This window comes from Gigantopelta aegis, chromosome 12, assembly GCF_016097555.1.
Source record: "Gigantopelta aegis isolate Gae_Host chromosome 12, Gae_host_genome, whole genome shotgun sequence".
NCBI classification, from domain to species: Eukaryota; Metazoa; Mollusca; class Gastropoda; order Neomphalida; family Peltospiridae; genus Gigantopelta; species Gigantopelta aegis.
Genome location: NC_054710.1, coordinates 45,919,475 through 45,941,879, shown reverse-complemented (window position 1 = coordinate 45,941,879; position 22,405 = coordinate 45,919,475). Strand labels below are relative to the sequence as shown.

General features: G+C 41.8%; 1 protein-coding gene across 6 annotated transcripts; it reads left to right on the top strand.

Annotated features, from left to right (window-relative positions):
• The first annotated feature begins 5,877 nt into the window (after positions 1-5,877).
• On the top strand, positions 5,878-22,299 carry LOC121386662 (glycine-rich cell wall structural protein-like). 6 transcript variants are annotated; one of them, XM_041517641.1, is made up of 6 exons: positions 5,878-5,934; positions 14,835-15,324; positions 17,630-17,773; positions 17,996-18,355; positions 21,435-21,670; positions 22,203-22,299. In XM_041517641.1, the coding sequence occupies exons 1-5, from the start codon at positions 5,929-5,931 to the stop codon at positions 21,650-21,652; spliced, it is 1,218 nt and encodes a 405-aa protein (XP_041373575.1). In that variant the 5' UTR covers positions 5,878-5,928; the 3' UTR covers positions 21,653-21,670; positions 22,203-22,299. The 6 variants fall into 6 exon arrangements, 5 of the variants coding, with proteins under 5 accessions (XP_041373575.1, XP_041373573.1, XP_041373577.1 ...); XM_041517640.1 differs by having other exon boundaries at positions 5,885-5,934; positions 14,835-14,917; positions 14,951-15,324; positions 17,630-18,355; XM_041517639.1 differs by having other exon boundaries at positions 17,630-18,355.
• The last annotated feature ends 106 nt before the right edge of the window (positions 22,300-22,405 follow it).

Genomic DNA, 22,405 nt, shown 5'->3' with positions numbered 1-22,405 from the left:
AATGCCACCAGTAGACTCGAGATTTTCCGCGTCCTAATCATTGTCCAGGACGTACTGGTATGCACCATGTCTATGTGTGCGAATGGGAAATTGCATATACAAATACGTTTGTTTGTTTTGTTTAACGACACCACTAGAGCACATTTATTTATTAATCATCTGCTATTAATCAAACATATAGTCATTTTGACTCAGTCATAGAGAGGAAACCCGCTACATTTTTCCATTAGTAGCAAGGGATCTTTTATATGCACCATCTCACAGACAGGATGTTACGGCCTTTGATATACCAGTCATGGTGCACTGGCTAGAACGAAAAATAGCCCAATGGACCCAGCGACGGTGATCGATCCTAGACCGACCGCCCCCTAGCTAAACAAGAACATAGCCGAATTTCCTCAAGACGTTTTGGTCGGCGTTTGACCGTGAAGCACTTCAGTTTTTGTCAATATAGAATATTCGGACCTGACTTCTTATGCATTGTCCGCATTCATTCATTTCATTCCAACTTATTTTCGTGCTTATATCCAATTAAGGGTCAAGCACGCTATCCTGGACACACACACCTCAACTATCTGGGCTGTCTGTCTAGGAAAGCGGGTTAGGTGTTAGTGAGAGAGAAGAGGGTGTGGTAGTCTTACACCTACCCACTGAGTAATTAAAACTCTCTCTGGGTTGGAGCCGGTACCGGGCTGCGAACCCAGTACCTACTAGCCTTATGTACGATGGCTTAACTGCGACACCACCGAAGCCGGTCATTGTCCACATTCATTTCAACTTATTTTCGTGCTTCTATCCAATTAAGGTTCAAGCACGCTATCCTGGGCGCACACATCAGCTATCTGGGCTGTCTGTCCAGAACAGTCGCTTAGTTGTTTGTGGTTAGTGAGAGGGTGTAGTAGTCTTAGACTTACCCAATTAATCATTAAAACTCGCTCTCGGTGGGAGTCAGTACCGGGCTACGAACCCAGTACCTACCAGCCTGCAAACCGAGTACCTACCAGCCTTATGTCCGATGGCTTAACCACGACACCACCGAGGCCTGTCCCACTCAGCAGCGTTCACTCAGTCTGGACCGGACCAGATGCTGAGAGGTGATTCATTCCACTTAAGCTTCATCTCCGTGCTTTATTACAATTAAGGTTCAAGCACGCTATCTTTATGTCCTGTCTATCTATCTAACTAGTTTAACGTGCTCATATACCACTGGGGTTTCGGACACGCCTCCTTATGCCCGATGGCTTAACGGCGACACTGTCGAGGCCGGTCATTGTCCATAAAAAGAATAACGGAAACCACGGTCATTCCCAGGTGGTCATGAACCCCCCGTCGGTGATAATGGAAGCCGACATGCCGTAATGACAGGTATTTTACCTCGGTGCCGTCGTACTAAACACGCGATTACTGGCTCACTGGGCCAGTCTATTATGGGGCGTAAACAAAAGCTACAGATCATTTTTATTCACCGCTGATCTAAGTCCATGTATATCCTTACCCCCCTCCCCCCACACACACACTGCCCAAATAAGGAAATGACACTGTAACAGGAATGGGAATGAGTATTTGATTAACACACCACAGCATAATTATTAAAAACTGCGGCTGTTTGTGACCTGAAAAATGGAACTTGTAGCACTTGCAAGTTTGATAGAGGGAGTGGTATTGAGAGAGAGAGAGAGAGAGAGAGAGAGAGAGAGAGAGAGAGAGAGAGAGAGAGAGAGAGAGAGAGAGAGAGAGAGAGAGAGAGAGAGAGAGAGAAAGAAAGAGAGAAAGAGAGAGAGAGAGAGAGACACACAGACAGACAGACAGACAGACAGACTGAAAAAGGAAATACCCCATGTTCTTAACTGTTTAGAAAAGCTCTGCGGAATTTGTTTTTATTTTTATTATATGTATGTTCCCATAAGGAGAACAGTACATAGCATAAACTTTGGGTCAAAATTCAGTTTGTTTTGCGAAAAAGAACTTTCAAAGTGAATGAAATTGGACCCCAAGAATAAAAATACCCTCTCACAATTCCCCAATAAAATAACGCACGCACGCATACGCACGCATGCACACATACACGCACACAAAACAAGTTGCAAATTTAAAATGTCTCGAAAATAATGGGTTTTTTTTTGTGTGCTTGTCTTTTGTTTTCAGCGATTTAGTTTAGAATAACCAAAATTAGACTAAATATAGTCTCGTTTTTAGGCGCGTCCTTTATTTAATGATTTACGGTAACTAGACACACCTCTTTTAAATACATTTATTGTATGTGCTATCGATATGGGATGAAACTTAAGTTCATATTTTACGACTGTGTTGACAGACAAAGGCAGGCGGTGTTACGTTGTTTCTCATCAGAATGCGTATACATATGAATGTAATAACATTTATGAGTCGATTGTTCAGAACATTTTACCACGTAGAGAGATGCCCCTGTCTTCTTAATCTAAAATAACTTTTATCTGGTATAAGCCCAGCTGTAAATGGAAACTCGATTGATATTTTATGCCTTGCGATAAAACATTTAATATGAATAATAAAACCGCCGACACTTTTTGTGTTTTGTTAACTCTGACAGATTAGAACATAACACATCACATTAAATGTTAAAACAGCCAATGACTGTCATCCGCACAGCGGTAAACAGATGAGTTGAAAATACGAAAATGAATGTATCGCGGTAATATGAGTGAATAAGGAATTACATGCGCCGTCCGGATCTAAAATTTAAAGGTACACATACTTAGTCCTCTTAAAAGAGCCAATGGTATTTCTGTCTGAAGTTTGGTATTCTGCTTAAATTAGTATTGTTTTGGTCACATATAGATCTGGTAATGCAAACTTTATTCCTGTATGAACAATCACTTACACAATTAATTTGCCTACCATCCCACAAATCACCATTTTCAATGACAAACGCTTATGTTTACTGATATATTTATTACCCCCCCAAAACCCCCCCACCCTCCCCCCAAAAATCTCCAGCCCCAGCCCCCACCCCCAACCAAACCAAAACAAAAAACCAACTAAAACCAACCAACCATCCCCCCAAACCCCCCCCCCCCCCACCAAAAGACCCCAACAATAAGAAAACAAATAAACAAATAAAACATCAGCAAAACCCAACAATAACAACAAAACGGCACAAAACTCCTCAAACCAAACCAAAGAAAAACCCATCCCAAAAAAGAAAACATAAAAGAGACAAAAAACAAAACACAAAATCCAAAGCCAAAAAATCAAATCAAAACCAATACCCCCCAAAAAACAACAACAACAAAACAACAACAAAAAACAACAAAAAAACCAACAAAAAAACCTAACAAAAAACCCAAACCAAATAAAAACAAAAAGAAAACAAACACCCTCAACAAAAACAACAACAAAAAAAGAGAGAAAAAAAGAAGTAAAAACGAAAAACCGAAACCAAGACCAAAACATAACACAGCACGTAATCTCAGTATGAAGAGAAGTTTCGCGCGCGGCAGATTGTCACAACAACAGACTGCTTTAAGCTTCTACATACTTCTAGTCTAGGTGTAACTAGTTGTATAGAAATGATTAATCTAAGTCTGAATCTGTATGCTCCTTCACCCCCTCCGTACATAAAAGAAAACGACAAGTAAGTGGCATACTGTGTGGTGCACATACCGAAGTATAATACACAGGTTGTACAAAACGACAAGTAAGTGGCATACTGTGTGGTGCACATACCGAAGTATAATACACAGGTTGTACAAAACGACAAGTAAGTGGCATACTGTGTGGTGCACATACCGAAGTATAATACACAGGTTGTACAACACGACATGTAAGTGGCATACTGTGTGGTGCACATACCGAAGTATAATACACAGGTTGTACAACACGACAAGTAAGTGGCATACTGTGTGGTGCACATACCGAAGTATAATACACAGGTTGTACAACACGACAAGTAAGTGGCATACTGTGTGGTGCACATACCGAAGTATAATACACAGGTTGTACAACACGACAAGTAAGTGGCATACTGTGTGGTGCACATACCGAAGTATAATACACAGGTTGTACAAAACGACAAGTAAGTGGCATACTGTGTGGTGCACACACCGAAGTATAATACACAGGTTGTACAACACGACAAGTAAGTGGCATACTGTGTGGTGCACACACCGAAGTATAATACACAGGTTGTACAACACGACAAGTAAGTGGCATACTGTGTGGCGCACACACCGAAGTATAATACACAGGTTGTACAAAACGACAAGTAAGTGGCATACTGTGTGGCGCACACACCGAAGTATAATACACAGGTTGTACAAAACGACAAGTAAGTGGCATACTGTGTGGCGCACATACCGAAGTATAATACACAGGTTGTACAAAACGACAAGTAAGTGGCATACTGTGTGGCGCACATACCGAAGTATAATACACAGGTTGTACAAAACGACAAGTAAGTGGCATACTGTGTGGCGCACATACCGAAGTATAATACACAGGTTGTACAAAACGACAAGTAAGTGGCATACTGTGTGGTGCACATACCGAAGTATAATACACAGGTTGTACAACACGACAAGTAAGTGGCATACTGTGTGGTGCACATACCGAAGTATAATACACAGGTTGTACAAAACGACAAGTAAGTGGCATACTGTGTGGTGCACATACCGAAGTATAATACACAGGTTGTACAAAACGACACACCTTTAAAGGGACAGACCAAGTCTGCAGCCGTTGTAAGATATTTACGAGTCACAGAGACGTTATGGCGACTACAATTACGTATTCAATACAGTTTCTTCTTTAGAATATCAGGAAGGATGGAAATGTTTTATTTAACGACGCACATTTTTATTTTACGGTTATATAGCGTCGGACATATGATTAAGGACTATACATGTACATATACTGAGAGAGGAAACCCGCTGTCGCTACTTCATGGGCTACTCTTTTCGATTAACAGCTATGGATCTTTGATATGCACCATCCCACAGACCGATAGTACATACCAAGGCCTTTGTTACACCAGTTGTGGAGCACTGGCTGGAACGAGAAATAACCCAATGGGCCCACCGACAAGATTCCATCCTAGATCGATCGCGCATCAGGCGAGCTCTGTACCACTTAGCTACGTCCCGCCCCCTAGAATATCAGCGTCTGCTTATACAGTGTGTTCACTCTTTATTTTACTTCGTAAGGTATATTTCCCCGTTCATACGAACTTATTGGAATGTAAAATCTGGTTTGGGCTACTGCAAACATTAGGACGACAACTAACACTTTGTTAATACACATACTGATATTCTAAACAAGAAAAATATTGTTAATATGTAATTATAGTCATAAAAAATAATATGTTAGTCGTAAACATGTTACAATGATAGGAAACAGAATAGTCCCTTTAATACGAAGTAAAAAAAAAAAGAAGAAGAAGAAAAAAAAAAAGAGTTATATTGAACGAAGCACTCAACACTTTTAAATTATGGTTATATATGGCTTCGCGGCGAACATTTGATCAAAGAACCCATGGCTCCCACCCCCTAAGGTTTCGCCAGTGACAACGCCATCTGTAATAATATTTCATAAAAAAATAAATTATATGTGATATTTTTTTATTAATAGAAAAATCACTAAGATATATACTCCAGCAGGCGGATGATCCAGATGCATGCTGGGATACTTATAGCCAGGGAGTTTTATGGCTTGGCCAATCCTGATAATTCGAAAGTGCGGAAATCAAAAGTTTGTCTGCTTTACGGTTGAACAGGCGATATTAAAATGTCATAACGTCTGCAACTATGAATTTTAATGAGGATTAAAGTTTGATGGCACCGCAGCGGCTACCACCGTGTTTGGTATAAAAAGAAGAAAGTAATAATTTAGAATCCAGTTGTTCGCCTGTCTCGCCTTTAGCAGAGTCTAGTCATAACCTGTGGAACCACCAACATGCACGTGAGTTACTTGATTTGTTTTATAGTTTTATATAGACCCAGGCCAGTGTATTTTAGATATCACTTATTTGGTACTAAAGTGTTCGAGGGAACTAAAGAGCCGAGAAAAAATAGAGGTAGAAAAACACTCACAGAAAAATCCACAGCAAATTGAAACATGCAACAAGAAAATAATATAAACTATAACAAAATTAAAGGGAGGTAGGTATAAGAAGAAGCTGGATAATTTAAATTATTAATAAAGTTAAGTTAAGTTAAGTTAAATCAAATTATTAAGTTAAGTTAAGTTAATCAAATTATTAAGTTAAGTTAAATTAAATTAAATTAAATGTTATTTAAAATTAAAAGTTAAAGTAAAGTAAAATAAAGTAAAGCAATAGGGAAAATATCTTTATTAGATAGGCTATTGTTTCAAAGCTTTACTTGTGATAATCAATGTAATAAATACGGTAAAAGAAAACCAGATTTTAAATACTTTTCTCCAGCCAGTGCACCACGACTGGTATATCAAAGGCCGTGGTATGTATTATCCTGTCTGTGGGATGGTGCATATAAAAGATTCCTTGCTGCTAATCGAAAGGAGTAGCCCATGAAGTGGCGACAGCGGGTTTCCTCTCTCAATATCTGTGTGGTCCATAACCATACATAAATACATTGTGTTGAGTGCGTCGTTAAATAAAACATTTCTTTCTTTCTTTCTTTTAAATACTTTTCAGCATATATTATATTATATTATATTATACACAGTAATTGTACCAACGCCGCTGTGTGTAAAGCACCTTCTTACACACATGTTGGTAAGAACATAATCGTTATTTATGATACACAAATACGTGTAATATCCATTTAAAGATTTACGATTGGCTGCTCCTAGGAGATGATCCGGTCGCCACAGCCATACCACCCAATCAAATCTATTCCACGATTGGAAATAGTTTTGTGACGTATAAGTTAACCTGGAAGTGACAAGCGAAGTTGCCGTACATACATTTTAGTTGGACGTTTAACTTTGTTTTAAACCTTGCCTTGCTGTTGAGGATAATACCGGGGTATGTAAGAAACCTTGCTGTTGAGGATAATACCGGGGTATGTAAGACACCTTGCTGTTGAGGATAATACCGGGGTATGTAAGAAACCTTGCTGTTGAGGATAATACCGGGGTATGTAAGAAACCTTGCTGTTGAGGATAATACCGGGGTATGTAAGAAATAGAACACTACATTTATGTTCGTTATATAGCATTTATCGCTCGTTAGATACGTTTTAAAACAATCTTTGTAAGGTAAATGGTATCTAACGGCCACTTATCGCTCATTCTCAGATAAATGAACAATTTCTAATCCGGATGGATCTTAAAATGAACTTTCGCTAATGGATTAACTATATATAAAATCAAACAGACACATATCTTGGCTCCAAAAATCCTTCACTGACTGACACAAATAAGACTTCCAAATGAAAAATACGCTTATCAAAATGAATGATCATATTTCTAATTTTCAGAAATATTAAATGTGATAATTCTATTTAATATCAAGCAAAACATAAAAAAACTATATGATGTTTTAATCAAGTATGGTATAAAAATAAATGGTTTATTGTTTCATTGATGTTTTAATAATATGTGAAGACAGTTTGTCAATGCCTAGTGTCTTTCAAAATATACCTCGTGTATATTACCTAGCACAGAAAACAATCACCGACAGGGATTTTATTCACCAATAAAACTGCAACAGTCTAAATGGCTGAAGTTCGCCTGGAAATGTTTGGCAGTCAAAAGTATTTTTGGTGTTAACTTTTACAACCTGTACTTTACTAAAATTGTGCTACAGATTCCGCCCTCCTAAAACTTTCATCTCTCAACATGTTTTACTATTAAAATGGGTTTTTAGTTTCTCATGACTCCATCAAGAGTGGCCTCAGTATTGTTTATTAACAATGCTGTTCATGTCTTTTTTAATTACTTATAATGGATGAGACTTTAACATGACATCTGTCTGTCTGTATGTCTGTCTGTGTGTCTGTCTATGTGGACTATACGCGGTCGGTTTGAGATCGATCCCCGTCGGCGGGCCCATTGGTCTATTTCTCGTTCCAGCCAGTGCGCCACGACTGGTATATCAAAGGCTGTGGTATATGCTATCCTGTCTGTGGGATGGTGCATATAAAAGATCCCTCGCTGTATTAGGAAAACTGTAGCAGGTTTCCTCTGATGACTACTTGTCAGAATTACCAAATATTTGACATCCAATAGCCGATGATTAATTAATCAATCTGTTCCCAGAAAACATATTGAAAAGGAAAGAAAAGAAAATTAATTTGGGCTCGGAAGTGGATAGTACACGCGCCTCTGTCTGTCTATCTACCCCTCCCCCCCCTTTGCACCGTGGACCTGGTGGCGAACTGAGATCGTGTGCTCAGGACTCAGAAACGAAAAAGTGATATTTGATCCCATCTCTTCTGACGAATCTAACTGTTATAGTTAGACCCGACCGTATATAACGATATGTACGGTACTGATTTTTGTATACTGTGGTGTTCTGTCTGTAGGAAAGTGCATATAAAAGATCCCTTGCTGGCAATGGAAAAACTGTAACGAGTTTCCTCTCTATGAGTATATGTATAAAATACCAGAGTTTGACATCCAACAGCCAGTGATTCAAGTGACAAACCCTAGGTTTTAAACACTAAGGCATATATTTCACTGTTAGAACCGTTTTTGATAACTCAAATCAAACAGTAGTTATATTTTATTGTCTAGATTATCCATTTCCATACATCCGAAATGTTTCTGGCCATCCTGGTATTTTTAATATCACAAAATGCATTTTTAATTTTTTTTTTTTAAAACGCACGTGCGTCTGAGAAGAAACGGTTATGGAGCAGAGTGCTAGTCTGTTTTTCAGAGTATTTCACAGTTTCATCGTCACAGAGTTCACGCTGTTGTAACTTTATCCAAATGTGTTACAGGTTTGTAGATTAACTAAACTTAGTGTCCATTTTCACGGATTGAAACTAGGGTCTGCGCCTTTAACAAATTCATTAATGTGCTCTAGTGGTGAGTAGTACTTCGCCCACAAAACAATTTGTACACTTGTCTATGGCGGATCCAGAAAATCCATTTGGGGTGGGTGGGGAGAGAGCCCCAATGACATGAATTGTTCCTCGGATTCTCCAACGTAAAAAAATGAAAATTAATATATAATAAAATTATAACTGTCGCAAAATTTAGGGGGGGGGGGGGGAGGAAGCCCGGGCCTCTGCGCCCCCTAGATCCGCCACTGATTGTGTAAAATACTCACAGTTTCTTTCTTGAAATATTACACTAACACCCGTGTGCGCATTTAAACGTCCCTTTGTTTATATGTTAGCTGTTCAAGAAAGGTTTTTAACATCTGCACTGGCGCACGTTATAAAGTGGTAGTCCTCCTACACACGGAGTTGGAACTGTATACCGTGGTGAGAATCAGTTCTTCTCTGTGGACACAGCTCCTGACAGTGAATCATGCCTCCATACCCCACGACTCTAACATAGCCATAAACATCTTATAGAATCAGACTTGTGCAGAGGTACGGCATTGAATACATTAATGACAGTTGTAATTGTCAGGTATATTACGTCTTCTGTTACACACTTGTAAAAATATATGTTGTTGTCATGTATTACTGGTGACCACAGATTAACGCATACTTTGTACAGTTTTCTCGTGGGGCTGAGGATAGGGGAGATCTTCGTTTTCAAGGCGAAGTAACTTTAAGATCCCATGCCTCCAAAACCGGTTTTTGTTGTGTTTTTTTTTTCAGACTGTGTTTGTTCTAGCTGTTATCGCTCTCTGTTGTTGTTCTGCCTTCGCTTGGGGCGGCAGACGTTTGGACAATGGTAACGGATATAATAACGGAGGGTCTGGGTTCGGCAACAGTTTCAACGATGCTGCTTGGAGGGGCGCTGGATTTGGAGGCGGCGGCAATCTAGGCCATGGAGTTGGTGGCGTCAATGGAGGAGGATATGGATCTAGAAAGGGATTTGGTGGCGTCAATCTAGGCCATGGAGTTGGTGGCGGCAATGGAGGCGGATATGGATCTGGAAAGGGTTTTGGTGGCGGCAATCTAGGCCATGGAGCTGTTGGCGGCAATGGAGGCGGATATGGATCTGGAAATGGATTTGGTGCCGGTATCAGTCTTGGCAAGGGTGGCGGATTCATTGGTGGAAACGATGCTGCTTGGAGGGGTGCTGGACTCGGAGGTGGTAATACCGGGTACGGTGGCGGCGGTGGATTTGGTCATGGAGTTGTTAGCGGCAATGGAGGCGGATATGGATCTGGAAAGCGAATTGGTGGCGGCAGTTTAGGCCATGGAGTTGGTGGCGGCAATGGAGGCGGATATGGATCTGGAAAGGGATTTGGTGGCGGCAGTCTAGGCCATGGAGTTGGTGGCGGCAATGGAGGCGGATATGGATCTGGAAAAGGATTTGGTGGCGGCAGTCTAGGCCATGGAGTTGTTGGCGGCAATGGAGGCGGATATGGATCTGGAAATGGATTTGGTGCCGGTATCGGTCTTGGCAAGGGTGGCGGATTCATTGGTGGAAACGATGCTGCTTGGAGGGGTGCTGGACTCAGAGGTGGTAATACCGGATACGGTGGCGGCAATCCAAGACATGGAGTCGTTGGCGGCAATGGCGGTGGATATGGATCTGGAAATGGACTCGGTGGCGGCAATATCGGGTATGGCGGTAATCGCGGTGGACATAGATCTGGAAATGGATATGGGGGCGGTGTTCTTGGATCTGGAATTGGCCTCGGAGCAGGACCGATCGTCGGTGGAAGCGACGCTGCATGGAGAGGTGCAGGATTTGGTAGAGGCAAAAACTTTGTATCCGGACATTAAAGAGACGTTTTGCTGAAGGTAGGTCCCGCTCGGTGAATACACAGACTGACGGAAATTTATATCTTACTATTCATTCAGCCTGCTTCATTCACGTTTGTAGATTTGACATGATCCAAAGCCAATTTATATTCTGGCGACCTTTCGTCTGTTAACTTCCTGTTCTGATGACCTTTCTTTTGTTAACTTTATGTTCTGGTGACCTTTCTTCTGTAGACTTTATATTTTGGTGACCTTTCTTCGGTAAACGTCATGTTCTGGTGACCTTTCTTATATTCCGGCGACCTTTGTTATGTATACTATATTTTCTAGTGACTTTTCGTCTATAGACTTTATGTTCAGTTCTGGCGACCTTTCTTATGCATATCTATATTCCAGTAACCTTTGTTATGTATACTTATGTTCTGATAACATTTCTTATGTATACTTATGTTCTGGTGACCTTTCGTCTGTAAACATTATGTTTTGGTGACCTTTCGTCTGTAAACATCATGTTCTGGTGACCTTTCATCTGTGAACATCATGTTCTGGTGACCTTTCTACAGTAAACTTCATGTTCTGGTGACCTTTCTTCTGTAAAGATCAGGTTTTGGTGACCTTTCTACAGTAAACATCATGTTCTGGTGACCTTTCTTCTGTAGACTTTATATTCTGGTGACTTTTCTTCAGTAAACGTCATGTTCTGATGACCTTTCTTATGTATATTTATATTCCAGTGACCTTTGTTATGTATGCTTATGCTCTGATGACGTTTCCTGTGTATACGTATGTTCTGGTGACCTTTCGTCGGTAAATATCATGTTCTGGTGACCTTTCTTCTGTAGACTTTATGTTCTGGCGACCTTTTTTCGGTAAACGTCATGTTCTGATGACCTTTCTTATGTATATTTATATTCCGGTGACCTTTGTTATGTATATTTATGTTCTGATGAGTTTTATTATGTATACTTATGTTCTGGTGACCTTTCTTCAGTAAATATGTTCTGGTGACCTTTCTTCTGTAGACTTTATGTTCTGGTGACCTTTCTTCTGTAGACTTTATATCCTGGTGACCTTTTTTCTGTAAACATCATGTCCTGATGACCTTTCTTCTATAAACATCATGTTTTGGTGACCTTTCTACAATAAACCGCATGTTCTGGTTACCTTTCTTCTGTAAACATCATGTTTTGGTGACCTTTTTTCTGAAAACATGTTCTGGTAACTTTTCGTCTATAAACATCATGCTTTAGTGTCCTTTCTACAATAAACTGCATGTTCTGGTGACCTTTCGTATGTAAACATCATGTTCTGGTGACCTTTCGTATGTAAACATCATGTTCTAGTGACCTTTCTACAGCAAACATGTTCTGGTATACTTCCTTGTCAAGAATTTGTCTTCTTGTTGACGTCTCTATTGTTTTGCCGTTATGAGCGGTCGGTCTGGGATCAATCTCCGTCGATGGGCCCATTGGGCTATTTCTCGTTCCAGCCAGCGCACCACGTCTGTCATATAAAAGGCCGTGGTATGTACTACCCTGTCTGTGGGATAGTGCATACAAACGATCCTTGCTGCTAATCGAAAAGAGTAGCCCATGAAGTGGCGACAGCGGAGTTTCCTCTCTGAATATCTGTGTGGCCCTTAACCATATGTCTCACGCCATATAACCGTAAATAAAATGTGTTGAATGCGTCGTTAAATAAACCATTCCTTTCTTTCTTTCTAACAATAACTTGTAAATTGTGTTATTTTAGAATGTAGTTTTATGGTTAATTATAAATTGTATCGACTATTTTCTGTATATATATATACTTGGTAACTGAACATGCACACGCTTTTATGCGAGCTGTTTTACCGAGTAACACAGTTTGCACATGTTTACTTCCGTCCATAACTCAAAACGTGTCTAACCAAGACATATTCATCTTAGAAAACGAGTTACATACAGTATGTGTTTTCTTGTATTTGCAGGAACCGTTTGTCTTCGACGTGAGAGTGGGTTACAATGGAACACAATATATCTTATTTGGTTTGACCTATTTTAGTAATAAAAATGAATCTAAAAAACTATTTGTTATCCACTGAATTGGTTTTAGTTGGTGTTTACACCAGGATCTTATACTAAATGGTTGGATCCAGTTGGTGAGTAATAAATCAATATTTTCTACTTAATAAAACAAAGTGCAACTCTTGAAGATCGACAGTATATAGGAGTACGCAGTGGCGGATCCAAGGGGTCCCCAGGGTCCCGGAACCCCCTACATTTTACGACAATTATATTTGTCTTTTTCTTTCTTTCTTTTTCTTTTGCGTTGGAGAATCCGAGGAATCTCTTCAGGAACGTTTGTGGCCACCACATGTGATTGGGGCCCCCTAAATGGATCTTCTGGATCCGCCACTGGTATGTACGGTACTGATTTGTCTATATATGTCATCTACAAGGTTCGTATTCCAGTGACCAGCCTAGGTGATGTTCAGGATGAGCTATCGGACGGATTTTAATCCAGAGTGAGTTTTAAGGTCTCAATGTGGAGGTATAAGGCCATTACACTGACCCTTCTCCCAGTAACCATTACCCATTACCCTAGATGCACAGCGCAGATGGTTAATATGTTCCCCAGGACAGCGTGCTTGAACCTTAATTGTAATAAAGCACAGGAATGAATAAAAAATGAATTAAATCAGCTATAGTGATGTCATCATTGTCTACGGAAGCTGAACGAAGGTTTTGGGCGTCTGTATTGCCATGAAGCGGCAGTCCTCCTACAAACTACGTTGGAACCATACATCTCGGTCCGGTCCGGTCAGGTCAGGTCTGGTTCGATCAGGTCAGGTCAGTGTTTAACGCGCACATTTAAAACAAGCTGTTGTAGCGCACGCCGGTCCTGGGCGCAAGTTCTTGCGAAGCAAGCCCTTGCGTCCAAGACAGGAAAAAGGGGGATAGGGTGGGGAGGGGAAGGCGGAATTCTTACTTACGACTTCGGCACTGAAGGAGCGCAGAAGACCGGTTGTTGTGACCGAGGTAAGGCGGATGAGGCGGCGGTAAAAAATTTGAAAGTTCTCAGGAGAATTAAGCCGAAAAGTTGGAGTTATGTCCGAAAAAGTTATGGTGATTGAACGCTAATTTGAACGGTTCAGCCGAAAGTTAAAAGGTGTCGGATTTTTTAAACTTTAAGCCTAAACATACCGACCTATAGGAACCTAGGGTAGGTGGTGTAGCCCTGAAAAGGGCTGTCAGGGTTGCGGTTTGACGTCAAAGTTCTCAATGTACTTGAACCAGCGTCCATAGTCCACGAGGTCGTTCAGGTAGTGGCTGTTGAAGACCCTATGCAAAGCCTCATGGATTGTCTTGTTGGAGGCTTCGTCTTTGATGATGACCTGTTTGCATTGGACGCTGTGGAGGTTGGTGATCGCGACATGCCCCTTGAAGCTGCGTGTCAGTCCGCTTATGGCGAAGGTGCCGTTCCCCTTGTCTTATGGGTTATCGAACGGCGGGGATCGGTGTTGCACTCGGCAGGCAGTTCGTCATATGAATTGCTGGTTATCATCAGTTGTTGTACTGTTGGGGCACGTCCCTCGCAGAATTCTAAGAAATCCTCTATGGTGTCGTAGATCGGAGAAGCCTCGATCTTGGAGGGGGAGGGTTGCGCCGGCTTAAGTTTGGCAACACCAGATGATTTCTGTTTGCCTGCCCCCCACGCCCCCCCCCACCCCACGCCCTGGTAAGGACAGGTTGTGGGGGTGGTTTGGTTTGGAGACGAACTTAGCTCGTTTGGACCCCCCCAGCCTTTGGTGAAGACCATCTTTCCTTTATAGACCCGACAAGTGAGTCATGGCTACGAACCCTTCCATTATGGGTTCTATTAAACACGTTCATATTTTTATTTTGTTTTGGTCTATCACTGGTGATATAGATTAACAAAAACTATCGTCAATTTTTAAAAAACAACACTCCCCCCAAAACAAGAAAAAGAAAAAAAAAGACCTTCGTTTTAAGATCGCACTTTCTAAAACTGGTTTTTGTTGTTTTGTTTTTTCAGACTGTGTTTTCTGTAGCTGTTGTCGCTCTTTGTTGTTGTTCTGCCTTCGCTTGGAACAACGCTGGGGGCGGCAGACGTTTCAACAATGGAGGGTCTGGGTTCGTCAACAACAATTTCAATGGAGGCGGATTCGTTGTAGGAAACGATGCTGCTTGGAGGGGCGCTGGATTCGGAGGCGGAAATGTCGGGATCATTGGCGGCGGTGGATTTGGTGGCCGCAATGTAGGCCATGGTGTTGGTGGCGGCAATCTAGGCCATGGAGTTGGCGGCGGCAATGGAGTCGGATTTGTATCTGGAAATAGATTTGCTCACGGCAATAGAGGACATGGATCTGGTGTTGGACTTGGTGGCGCTGCCGGTTTTGGCAACGGTGGCGTATTCATTGGCGGAAACGATGCTGCCTGGAGGGGCGCTGGACTCGGTGGCGGAAGTATCGGAATCATTGGCGGTGGTGGATTTGGTCGCGGCAATGTAGGCCATGGAGTTGGAGGCGGCAATATAGGCCATAGAGTCGGCGGCGGCAATATAGGCCATGGAGTTGGCGGCGGCAATGGAGTCGGATTTGGATCTGGAAATAGATTTGCTCACGGCAATGGAGGACGTGCATCTGGAGTTGGATTTGGTGGCGCTGTCGGTTTCGGCAACGGTGGCGTATTCATTGGTGGAAACGATGCTGTTTGGAGGGGTGCTGGACTCGGTGGCGGAAATATTGGGATCGGTGGCGGCAATATCGGAATCGTTGGCAGAAATGTAGGTCATGGCATCGGAGGTGGCAATCTAGGTCATGGCATCGGAGGCGGCAATGTAGGTCATGGCATCGGAGGTGTCAATGTTGGTCATGGCATCGGAGGTGTCAATGTTGGTCATGGCATCATAAGCGGAAACGGATTTAGGGGCGGCCGTGTTGGGGGCGGTGTTCTTGGATCTGGAATTGGCTTCGGAGGAGGAGCGATCGTCGGTGGAAACGACGCCGCATGGAGAGGTGCAGGATTTGGTGGAGGCAACAACTTTGTATCCGGACATTAAACAGACGTTTTGCTGAAGGTAAGTCCTGCTCGGTGAATACACAGTCTGACTAAAATGTATATCTTACATGTCAATATATTGTTCTAGATATATTTATCTTCTATCTCCAAAGTTATTCTGTTTCGTCCCTCCCCCCGTCTCTCTCTCTCTCTCTCTCTCTCTCTCTCTCTCTCTCTCTCTCTCTCTCTCTCTCTCTCTCTCTCTCTCTCTCTCTCTCTCTCTCTCTCTCTCTCTCTCTCTCTCTCTCTCTCTCTCTCTCTCTTTCTCTCTCTGTTTCTTCCTTCGTTACTTCCTTCTTTAACTCTGTCCATTATTTCCAGTTTTCACGGTTAACCCCATATATCATATAATTTTTATGCTTTCATATATCATGTATATTAGAACTGTTGTAATATGCAAAAAAAAAAAAAAAAAAAAAAAAAAGAAAAAGAAAAAAAGAAGAAGAAAAAGAAAAGAAAGTTACATACAGTATGTGTTTTCTTGTATTTGCAGGAACCGTTTGTCTTGGACGTGAGAGTGGGTTACAATGGAACACAGTATATGTTATTTGGTTTGACCTATTTTAGTAATAAAAACTTTATCTGAATAAGTATTTGTTATTCATTAAATTGGTTTTAACTGGTGTTTACACCAGATTAATACACTAAATCATTCTATCCAGTCGGTGATTAATAAATCAATATGCTCCAGAGGTGTCGTTAAAAAAACCCTATATTTAACTCTTGAAGATCGACCGTATCTAAGAATATGTACGGTACTGATTGTTTCTATATCTGTCAGCTACCAGTGTTCCAGTGACCAGCCTAGGTGATGTTTAGGATAAGCTATTGGAATGAAAGCCGATAGGTACTAAGTACGCACCCTAGTACGGGGTTCCACCCAGAGTGAGTTTCAAGGTCTCAATGTGGAGGTCTAAAAGGACTACACTAACCCCTCTTCCAGTTACCACTACCCAACTTGCATGGACTCCAAACCCAGGTAGCTAATGTGTTTCCATGAATATGTTTCCTATGAATGAATGAATGAATGAATGAATGAATGAATGAACGAACGAATAACTGATCCGTGTGTCCTTACTATGGCAAAATACATACAATATCCCTTGCTGGTTACAGAATTTTTTTACTGGCTTTCCTGTTAGAGCACGAGTCAAAAATTAAAGAATGTTTGACATCCAATAGCCGATGTGTTCTAGTGGTATCGTTAACAAAAACAAACTTTAAACTTTAACATCCGTGATTGCATTCACACGTGTCATTGTTTAACGAAGCTGAACAACGGTTTTGGGCGCATGAATTGCCATAAAGTGGCAGTCCTCACACAGACTAAGTTGGAACCATTTATCTTAATGAAGAACAGCCTTCCTTTATAGACACAACAGTGAGTCATGGCTACAAACCCTTCCATTATGGGTTCTATTAAACAATTTTATAATTTTATTTTGTTTTGGTGTATCACTGGTGATACAGATTAACAAAAACTATCGTCAATTTTCTGGAAAAAAATAAAGAAATAAAAAGACCTTCGTTCTGAGGGCTAAGTACCTTTAAGATCGCACTTTCTTTAACCGGTTTTTGTTGTTTTGTTTTTTCAGACTGTGTTTTCTGTAGCTGTTGTCACTCTCTGTTGTTGTTCTGCCTTCGCTTGGAACAACGCCGGGGGCGGCAGACGTTTCAACAACGGAGGGTCTGGGTTCGTCAACAACAATTTCAATGGAGGCGGATTCGTTGTAGGAAACGATGCTGCTTGGAGGGGAGCTGGATTCGGAGGCGGAAATATCGGGATCATTGGCGGTGGTGGATTTGGTCGCGGCAATGTAGGCCGTGGAGTTGGAGGCGGAAATATCGGGATCATTGGCGGCGGTGGATTTGGTGGCGGCAATATAGGCCATGGAGTTGGCGGCGGCAATATAGGCCATGGAGTTGGCGGCGGCAATGGAGTCGGATTTGTATCTGGAAATAGATTTGCTCACGGCAATGGAGGACATGGATCTGGAGCTGGAGTTGGTGGCGCTGTCGGTTTTGGCAACGGTGGCGTATTCATTGGTGGAAACGATGCTGTCTGGAGGGGTGCTGGACTCGGTGGCGGAAGTATCGGAATCATTGGCGGTGGTGGATTTGGTCGCGGCAATGTAGGCCATGGAGTTGGCGGCGGCAATATAGGCCATGGAGTTGGCGGCGGCAATATAGGCCATGGAGTTGGCGGCGGCAATATAGGCCATGGAGTTGGTGGCGGCAATATAGGCCATGGAGTTGGCGGCGGCAATGGAGTCGGATTTGGATCTGGAAATAGATTTGCTCACGGCAATGGAGGACATGGATCTGGAGTTGGAATTGGTGGCGCTGTCGGTTTTGGCAACGGTGGCGGATTCATTAGAGGAAACGATGCTGTCCGGAGGGGTGCTGGACTCGGTGGCGGAAATATTGGATTCGGTGGCGGCAATATCGGAATCGTTGGCGGAAATGTAGGTCATGGCATCGGAGGCGGCAATGTTGGTCATGGCATCGGAGGTGGCAATGTTGAGGTCATGGCATCGTAGGCGGAAACGGATTTAGGGGTGGCCGTGTTGGGGGCGGTATTCTTGGATCTGGAATTGGCCTCGGAGGAGGACCGATCGTCGGTGGAAACGACGCCGCATGGAGAGGTGCAGGATTTGGTGGAGGCAACAACTTTGTATCCGGACATTAAACAGACTTTTTGCTGAAGGTAGGTCCCGCTCGGTGAATACACAGTCTGACTGTTCTAGATATATTTATCACAACACAAAATGCACTAACTTCTATCTCCAAAGTTATTCTGTTTCGTCCCTACCCCCGTCTCTCTCTCTCTCTCTCTCTCTCTCTCTCTCTCTCTCTCTCTCTCTCTCTCTCTCTCTCTCTCTCTCTCTCTCTCTCTTCCCCCTCTCTCTCTCTTTCTTTCTTCCTTCCTTCTTTAACTCTCTGTCCATTATTTCCAGTTTTCACGGTTAACCTCATATATCATATCATTTTTATGCTTTCATATATCATGTATATTAGAACTGTTGTAATATGCAAAAGAAAAGAAAAAAGGAAAAAGAAAAAAAAAGAAAAAAAAAAGAAAAAGAAGAAAACAAGAAAAAAAAGATAAAAAAAAGGAGAAAAAAAGAAGAAAAAAGAAAAGAAAGTTACATACAGTATGCGTTTTCTTGTATTTGCAGGAACAGTTTGTCTTGGACGTGAGAGTGGGTTACAATGGAAGAAAATATATGTTATTTGGTTTGACCTATTTTGGTAATAAACAATGTATCTGAAAAACTATTTGTTATTCATTGAATTGGTTTTATTTGGTGTTTACACAAGAACCATATACTAAATAGTTAGATCCAGTCGGTGATTAATAAATGAATCTGCTCTAGTGGTGTCGTTCAATAAAACAACATTTAACTCTTGAAGATCGAACGTATCTAAGAATATGTACGGTACTGATTGTTTCTATATCTGTCAGCTACCGGTGTTCCAGTGACCAGCCAAGGTGATGTTTAGGATGACCTATTGGAATGAAAGCCGACAGGTACTAAGTTCGTACCTCTGTACGGGTTTCCACCCAGAGTGAGTTTCACGGTCTCAATGTGGAGGTGCAAGCCTACTATACTAATCCCTCTCCCAACTGGCCTGCACGCAAAGCCCATGTGGCTAATGTGTTTCCATGAATGTGATGAATATGAATGAGTGAATAAATGAATGAATGAATAAAGGAATGAATGAATGAATGAATGAATGAATGAATAAAGGAATGAATGAATGAATGAATGAATGAATATGCAGTCCCTTGGGTTCTTTAAATATACTTCGTCTTCAAAATAGTTTGAGTAATATTCTACAAAAACCTAAAGTTCAGTGCATAAAATATTACTGTATGTAAATCCGTGTGTCCTTACTGTGGCAAAATACATAAAATATTACTGTATGCAGATCCGTGTGTCCTTACTGTGGCAAAATACATACAATATTACTGTATGTAGATCCGTGTGTCCTTACTGTGGCAAAATACATAAAATATTACTGTATGCAGATCCGTGTGTCCTTACTGTGGCAAAATACATAAAATATTACTGTATGCAGATCCGTGTGTCCTTACTGTGGCAAAATACATAAAATATTACTGTATGCACATCCGTGTGTCCTTACTGTGGCAAAATACATAAAATATTACTGTATGCAGATCCGTGTGTCCTTACTGTGGCAAAATACATAAAATATTACTGTATGTAGATCCGTGTGTCCTTACTGTGGCAAAATACATAAAATATTACTGTATGTAGATCCGTGTCCTTACTGTGGCAAAATACATAAAATATCCCTTGCTGCTAACAGAAAATTTTACTGGCTTTCCTGTTAGAGCACGAGTCACAAAATAAAGAATGTTTGACATCCAATAGCCGATGTGCTCTAGTGGTGTCGTTAAACAAAAACAGACTTTAAACTTTAACATCCGTGATTGCATTCACACGTGTCATTGTTTAACGAAGCTGAACAACGGTTTTGTGCGCATGAATTGCCATAAAGCGGCAGTCCTCCTACAGACTAAGTTGGAACCATACATCTTGGTGAAGAACAGCCTTTCTTTATAGACACGACAGTGAGTCATGGCTATGAACCCTTCCATTATGGGTTTTATTAAACACGCTCATAATTGTATATTTTTTTGGTGTATAACTGGTGATATAGATCAACAAAAACTATCGTCAATATTCTCGAAAAAAATAAAGACATAAAAAGACCTTCGTTTTGAGGACTAAGTACCTTTAAGATCGCACTTTCTTAAACAGGTTTTTGTTGATTTGTGTTTTTCAGATTGTGTTTTCTGTAGCTGTTGTCGCTCTCTGTTGTTGTTCTGCCTTCGCTTGGAACAACGCCGGGGGCGGCAGACGTTTCAACAACGAAGGGTCTGGGTTCGTCAACAACAATTTCAATGGAGGCGGATTCGTTGTAGGAAACGATGCTGCTTGGAGGGGCGCTGGATTCAGAGGCGGAAATATCGGGATCATTGGCGGCGGTGGATTTGGTGGCGGCAATGTAGGCCATGGAGTTGGTGGCGGCAATCTAGGCCATGGAGTTGGCGGCGGCAATGGAGTCGGATTTGTATCTGGAAATAGATTTGCTCACGGCAATGGAGGACATGGATCTGGAGTTGGAGTTGGTGGCGCTGTCGGTTTTGGCAACGGTGGCGTATTCATTGGTGGAAACGATGCTGTCTGGAGGGGTGCTGGACTCGGTGGCGGAAGTATCGGAATCATTGGCGGTGGTGGATTTGGTCGCGGCAATGTAGGCCATGGAGTTGTGGGCGGCAATATAGGCCATGGAGTTAGTGGCGGCAATATAGGCCATGGAGTTGGAGGCGGCAATATAGGCCATGGAGTTGGCGGCGGCAATGGAGTCGGATTTGGATCTGGAAATAGATTTGCTCACGGCAATGGAGGACATGGATCTGGAGTTGGATTTGGTGGCGCTGTCGGTTTTGGCAATGGTGGCGGATTCATTGGTGGAAACGATGCTGTTTGGAGGGGTGCTGGACTCGGTAGCGGAAATATCGGAATCGTTGGCGGAAATGTAGGTCATGGCATCGGAGGTGGCAATGTAGGTCATGGAATCGGAGGTGGCAATGTTGGTCATGGCATCGTAGGCGGAAATGGATTTAGGGGCGGCCGTGTTGGGGGCGGTATTCTTGGATCCGGAATTGGCTTCGGAGGAGATGCGATCGTCGGTGGAAACGACGCCGCATGGAGAGGTGCAGGATTTGGTGGAGGCAACAACTTTGTATCCGGACATTAAAGAGACGTTTTGCTGAAGGTAGGTCCCGCTAGGTGAATATATCTTACATGCCAATATATTGTTCTAGATGTATTTATCACAACACAAAATGTACTAACTTCTATCTCCAGTTATTCAGTTTCGTCCTTTTCTGTCTGTCTCTCTGTCTCTGTCTCTGTCGGTCTGTCTGTCTGTCTGTCTGTCTCTCTCTCTCTCTCTCTCTCTCTCTCTCTCTCTCTCTCTCTCTCTCTCTCTCTCTCTCTCTCTCTCTCTCTCTCTCTCTCTCTTCCCCCTCTCTCTCTCTTTCTTTCTTCCTTCCTTCTTTAACTCTCTGTCCATTATTTCCAGTTTTCACGGTTAACCTCATATATCATATCATTTTTATGCTTTCATATATCATGTATATTAGAACTGTTGTAATATGCAAAAGAAAAGAAAAAAGGAAAAAGAAAAAAAAAGAAAAAAAAAAGAAAAACAAGAAAACAAGAAAAAAAAGAAGAAAAAAAAGGAGAAAAAAAGAAGAAAAAAGAAAAGAAAGTTACATACAGTATGCGTTTTCTTGTATTTGCAGGAACAGTTTGTCTTGGACGTGAGAGTGGGTTACAATGGAAGAAAATATATGTTATTTGGTTTGACCTATTTTGGTAATAAACAATGTATCTGAAAAACTATTTGTTATTCATTTAATTGGTTTTAATTGGTGTTTACACCAGATTTATATACTAAATCGTTCTATCCAGTCGGTGATGAATAAATCAATATGCTCCAGAGGTG

What these genes read in the sequence shown, in the direction of transcription:
- LOC121386662 (XM_041517639.1), top strand. An exon ending in TGTAGGCCATGGAGTTGGAG is followed by an intron (nt 15,325 to 17,629) that starts GCGGCAATATAG and finishes CTGGATTCGGAG; the next exon opens with GCGGAAATATCGGGATCATT. An exon ending in CATCGGAGGCGGCAATGTTG is followed by an intron (nt 18,356 to 21,434) that starts GTCATGGCATCG and finishes GCGGAAATGTAG; the next exon opens with GTCATGGCATCGGAGGTGGC.